A 6000-nucleotide genomic window follows, 5' to 3' on the forward strand; every position below is an offset into this window, starting at 1 on the left:
ACTGGGCCTGCTCGAGCAAAAAGATGAACAGGAGGACAGTGCTACAGTGCTACAGTGCATATTTGAATGTGAAGACAGACCAGGAGGCAAGAGAATAAGAAATAGCACTTTTCAAAATTTGTGGTTTGGAAAGAACAGAGCTTTGCATGGACAATGAGTTATGAGTTGAAGGGACCCGAGTCACCCTGATTTTTTATACCAAATGAAGAACTTTTCAGCTGGATTCCCTCCCCTGAGACTAGGCATGTTCTGGAATTATATAAAACTATAAAAATGTTTCTTGTGATTTGAAGGGTTTCCCCCAACATGGTTCTGGTAGCAGAGATCTACATAGAGGATCAGCTATGGAAGTAAATGGAAGGTGAAAGTAAACATCTCACAATTAACATACCTGCACCAAATTGTTGACTTTCCCACATGACCTTTATATCTCTGCTTTATTTTTAAATTTATTTTGAGGAGGAGGAATATGGTTTTGTTTTTGTTTGAGGGTCATACCTGGAAGTGCTCAGGGGTTACTCCTGGCTCTGCACTCAGGAATTACTTCTAGAGGTGCTTGGGAGACCATATAGGATGCCGGAGATTGAACCTGGGTTGGCTGCATGCAAGGCAACAGCCCTACCTGCTATACTATTTCCTGGCCCCGTCAGCTTTATTCTTGGGCTTTTTCTCTCCATGCCAATCCAATACATCAGAAAATCCTGTTGGCTCCAATTCAGTATGCTTCTAAACCTGAATTTATTACTTTGGTCTCTATGAACTATGGTTTGGTGCAGCCACTAGTTTTGCTTGTATAAGTAGAATGATTCCTTTGTGTCTGTCTGTTTGTTTGTTTGGGGACCATGCCTAGAAAAACTTTCTTTTGAGTTTGTGTTCTGGGGGATCACTCTTGGTGTGACTCAGGGAACTTGTGGGGTTTCAGTGATTGAACCCAGGTCAGCCACATACAAGGCAAGGGCCCTACCCCATGTATTATCTCTCCATCCCCCAGAATGATGTCCTACACGCTCTATTTGTTTTTGCTTCTATTCTGCATTGCCTAATCTCAACTAAATGTACAATAGTTTAAAACTGAAGTCAGATCATGACCTTTTTGCCTTCAGATCCTGTAATGCTAAATCATTTCACTCTGAGCGAAAATCTGAATCCTTGAGTACAGCAGAAACAGCTTCTTCTCAGGCCTTTGCACATGCTGTTCCCTATGAGGAAGTCTCTTCTTTCTCCAAGAAATTCATATGGTTCATTCTGCATCTTTTAATCTCTGCTCAAACTTCCCTTTCAATGATGTTCACTCAAAATGCCCACCCTCTTTGAAGTGTATCCCGTCCTACAGAATCTCCCAATTTTCTTATCCAGTAACATTCCAACTTGTTCCATAGTACTTACACATTCTAAGTGACATTTATGTGTATTATGGTCATTTCTCACTAGGATATAAGGCTCAAGAGGACAACTATTTTATTTATGCTATTCTCTAAGGCACAGCAAGTTCTATAATGGCTCCTGGCAAGTGGCAGCTACCCATTGAAATATATATATATATATATATATATATACTTTTTATAATTTATTTATTTATTGAATCACTGTGGGAAAAGTTACAGAGCTTTCAGGTTTAGGTCTCAGTCTTGTAAATATCAAACACATTTCCCTTTACCAATACTTATTTTTTACCACGAACCCCAATAGAACCCCACCTCCCACCCCTCCCCATTCCTGTGAGGCAGATGAGTTCTAGTTAACACTCTATCTACTTTGACTAGATTCATTATGAAATATATTTTTTAAGATTTGTGAACTGGGCTGGAGCGATAGCACAGCCGGTAGGGCGTTTGCCTTGAATGTGGCCAACCTGGGTTTGATTCCCCCATCCCTCTTGGAGAGCCCAGCAAGCCACTGAGAGTATCCCACCCACATGGCAGAGCCTGGCAAGCTCCCCATGGCGTATTTGATATGACAAAAACAATAACAACAAGTCTCACAATGGAGATGTTACTGGTGCCCGCTCGATCAAATTGATGAACAAAGGGAGAACAATGCTAGAGTGCTACAATGAATTGCCCAATGTGGCATGTCCTTGAAACATAAATGTGGAAATTATGAATTTCCCATGTAGATGGCTTTGTACTAAACAAAAGTAACTTGCATATATGCCAGAAGCAGAGGAGGCCTGAAGAAGAACATCACAAGCCATCTTCCCTAACCCCCACTTATTTTTGTTTAAAATTTTTAAGTTTGGAGTTCCACCCAATAGTATTCAGGCTCTGTGCTCACGGATCACTCCTGCAATGCTCAAGGCTCTGTATGCTGTATGCAGTGCCAGGGCATTGAACCATAGTCAGCCAATGGCCTAGAACCCTGTACTATCTCTACAGCCCCCAATTTTCTTCTCCTGACTTATATCCAAACTACCCGAGATCCTGATCACAGTAACAAGCCTGTCACACAGGTGCTGGGTGGGTATGCCCTATCCCCAGCCTGTTTCACACCCACTGACAGAAGCTCCAGAAATCTCATGGCATGGAAGTGAAGCAACAGTAACTGACAGTACTAAAGATAAACCATGAACTCCAGAATCAGGCTGTCTGAGTTCTATCACAGCTCTTCAATTTTCACTGTGTGATCTTGAGATCTTCTGTGCTTCCATTCCAAGATACTCATGCACAAATTCTTACTTGTCTTAAAATTGGGGGAGGGAAGGGGGAAGTTTAGAGGGGGAAAAGGAGAGGAAGTTTAGAGATAAACAAAGAGAGAGGATTACAAAGAGACTTAGAAAATTAAACACTTATAAATATGCATTTCATGTTGGTCACAGAATGATTTGAAAAAATAGGGCCAGAATGGTAGTACAGCAGGTAGGGCATTTGCCTTGCATGCAACAGACCTGATTTCGATCCCAGGCATCCCATATGGTCCCCTGAGCACTGTCACGGGTAATTCTTGAGTGCAGAGCCTGAGTGCAGAGCCAGGAGTAACCCCTGAACATTGCCAGGTATAACCCAAAAGCCAAAAAAAAAAAAACAAAGAAATAAAGAAAAAAAGAAATTCTTTCTAAAAATCTTGCATGTGTGTATGAGTATTACACTTCTCATTCCTGCTCAGACAGATACACATTTAAGTACATATATTCACAAATATCACAAATAAATATAAAGTAGGGACTAACATGCTAGTATGTTTTGAGAATTAAGTCAAATTCTAGAGAAACTTAAATGCTCAGTAAAAAAATCTGTCATGTTTGAATTATCCAATACAAATTATCCAACACATCATTACAGTAGTTTGTAAGCACACAAAGAAGGTGAACCCTAGAGACCTCTGAGATGTGTGATGTTTGAGGAGTTATTTTCCTCAGTTCTCTGCATTTCTAAATTTTTCTCTACTTATCCTCCACTGAGAAGTCAAACAAAAAAACAAAGAAAACCAGAAACAAACCCTCTGGAGCTATTAACCCCGGACTTGAGCTTCAATAGCACCTCTGACTTAGTTCTGAAACCTTGAGGGGATGATTCTTCTGCTTCATTTTTCCCATCTGCAAGTCAGAAAAAATAGGACTAGCTATAACCAGCATGTGGTGAGGCTCAGAGGGGCTGAGATGCACAGAATCATTTCTGCTGCTTGAAACATCATCTATTTTGACAACCCTGGTAACAGGGAGAAAGTGCTTAGAGTCCTTTCTTAGCTTTTGGTGGACACAGTATTTATCTGGAAGTCTTATATATCCACAGGCAGGGGCTGTAGAGATAGCACGGGGGATAAGACTGCATTGGACGCATTGGATGCATTGGATGCATTGGATGCATTGGATGCATTGGATCCATTGGATCCATTGGATGTATTCGATAAGGGGATTGGATGCAGCTGACATGGATTCAATCCTTCAAACTGCCTCTGGTCCCCTGAGTATTACCAAGAGTCATCCCTGAGCACTTCCTGGCTTGACCTCCAAACAAACAAACCTACAGGCAGGAGAAGGATGGAGGAAAAGGATTCTACCCAATGTATTGCTCACCTGTGAGTCCCAGTAGTAGAGTCAGAAGCAGGTAGGGAGGAGGAGAGCTGGGCTGGGAGACAAGGACCGGCATTCCGGAGGCCTATGGAGCTGGCAGTGTTCAGGGGTAGTGTGGGGGAACCCTGCCCTATTTGGTGCAGACAAGCCACACCTAATATGACACAAGAGAAGAACCTCTGGTGGGTAAAGTGGCTGAGAGGCAGTAGCCTGCTCTAGAATTAAGCAATTATTGTCTCCACAATGTGAAAAAGGAGTCCAGGAGGGTAATAAAGCTGAGAAGTTACACATGAATATTCTCAGTGAGACCTGCACAGGCCTGTTACAAATAATGCTTCCGCTTCATGTGAGACCTCTGCTATGTTCACTTGGCACCCTTACCTGACGTTGAGAGCTTCGTGGTGGTTCAGTATTCATAAGTTCTGGGTTAAGATTGATGTTTGGTTGTATCTTGTGCGTCAAACTCCAAGCTCAGGAACTCAGAAGCGACTTACCTGGGCTCATGCTGCACCAGCTTCAGTCCCAGGAGCTATCAACTGACAAGAGGAAGAGAGTTTGCTGACATCTGGCAACTTTCACATTGAACCAAATCTGCTTCTGAAATGAATCCCATTCCAAATGTTTACTGATATACTGATAAAATTCAGCTCAAATCCATTGTCACTGAGGACCTTTTATATGTTTTCAACAAATAAAAGAAATCAGTTCCTGACTTCTTTCAGTAGATAACTGGGCTGTATATCCCAGCAATTACACTCTCAGGTATTTATCTCAGAGATATAAGTAATGTGCCTATACAAAAACCTGGGAGTGAATTTTATAACAGCTTTACTTGTATGTCAAGTAATGGGAAGCAAACAAAAATTTCAATAAGTGAATGATCAACTGTGGTGCTTCCATAGAATAAAATAGCACTCAGCAAAAAGAAGAATGATTACAAGTGCTATAACTTGTAAGGCTCTAGATAGATTGAATAAGTCCCTCTCAGAATGTATGATTCCCTCTGACTTGTATGATCCCCCTTTAAAATGTCTTCAACATAACTGAGAAAGGGAAGAGATTGCAATATTCCAACTTTCTTTGGTTATCACTGTTGAAATCACTAAAAACTAGCACAAGAGAGAACTTTGTGGTCATCACCTTCCTCTGCATCCCAACTATGGAGTTGATTTGACCAAAATTTACATAAAAATTAGCCTAAATCATGGCTAAGAGTAGTACAAGACTCAATTCTAAAAACCCATCTCATAATCATTATAATGTGGACACTATTAAGTTATTCATAGTCACAGAGAATGACAGGGTGTGGTGGACAGAGATTATGCATGAGTGCAGGTGTGACAGAACAGTGTATCCTCATCACCCAAAGTATGGAATCGATAAATAATGCCTAAGAATGATAAATTTTAAAAGTGTGGTAATATGCTCACATCATTTTTGAGATATGGCAATAAAATCTAGAAAAAATTCTGTTAGAAGAGTTGAAAATTGTTGTGTCTGGCAGGTGGAAGTGTTTGTTAGAGGGTAGAAGATCCCTCTTCTCCTAAGTTCAGCTTCAGAAACTATTGACCCTTCAACAATGTGTATAGGTAATTTGATCTGTCACTGTCACTGTCCACCTGTTGTTCATTGATTTGCTAGAGCAGGCCCAGTAATGTCTCCATTGTGACACTTGTTACTGTGTCTGACATATTGAATACGTCACGGGTAGCTTGCCAGGCTTTGTTGTGCGGACAAGATACTCTTGGTAGCTTGAAAGGCTCTCTGAGAGGGGCTGAGGAATCGAACCTGGGCCAACCAGGTCAGCCACATGCAAGGCAAACACCCTACCCACTATGCTATCTCTCCAGCCTATAAATTTGATCAAGATGTAAAAATTTTTTAGATAATTAAATTAATACTAGGAGTTCTCAAAGAATGTACATAATATTAACACTAGCAACAGATTTCTGAAAGTTTGCTGGATATGAAACTGATATTTAAAACTCAAA

General features: G+C 40.9%; 1 protein-coding gene across 1 annotated transcript in view; it reads right to left on the reverse strand.

Annotated features, from left to right (window-relative positions):
• The window catches only part of LOC130030321 (signal-regulatory protein beta-1-like), a 42791-nt gene extending 38706 nt beyond the window's left edge, over window positions 1-4085 (reverse strand). Inside the window, 1 exon segment of the mRNA XM_056121568.1 lies at window positions 4013-4085. Within this exon segment, the coding sequence (XP_055977543.1) occupies window positions 4013-4085 (73 nt within the window).
• Window positions 4086-6000: the final 1915 nt, after the last annotated feature.

This window comes from Sorex fumeus, unplaced genomic scaffold (assembly GCF_029834395.1).
Source record: "Sorex fumeus unplaced genomic scaffold, SorFum_2.1 ptg000044l, whole genome shotgun sequence".
Lineage (NCBI taxonomy): Eukaryota > Metazoa > Chordata > Mammalia > Eulipotyphla > Soricidae > Sorex > Sorex fumeus.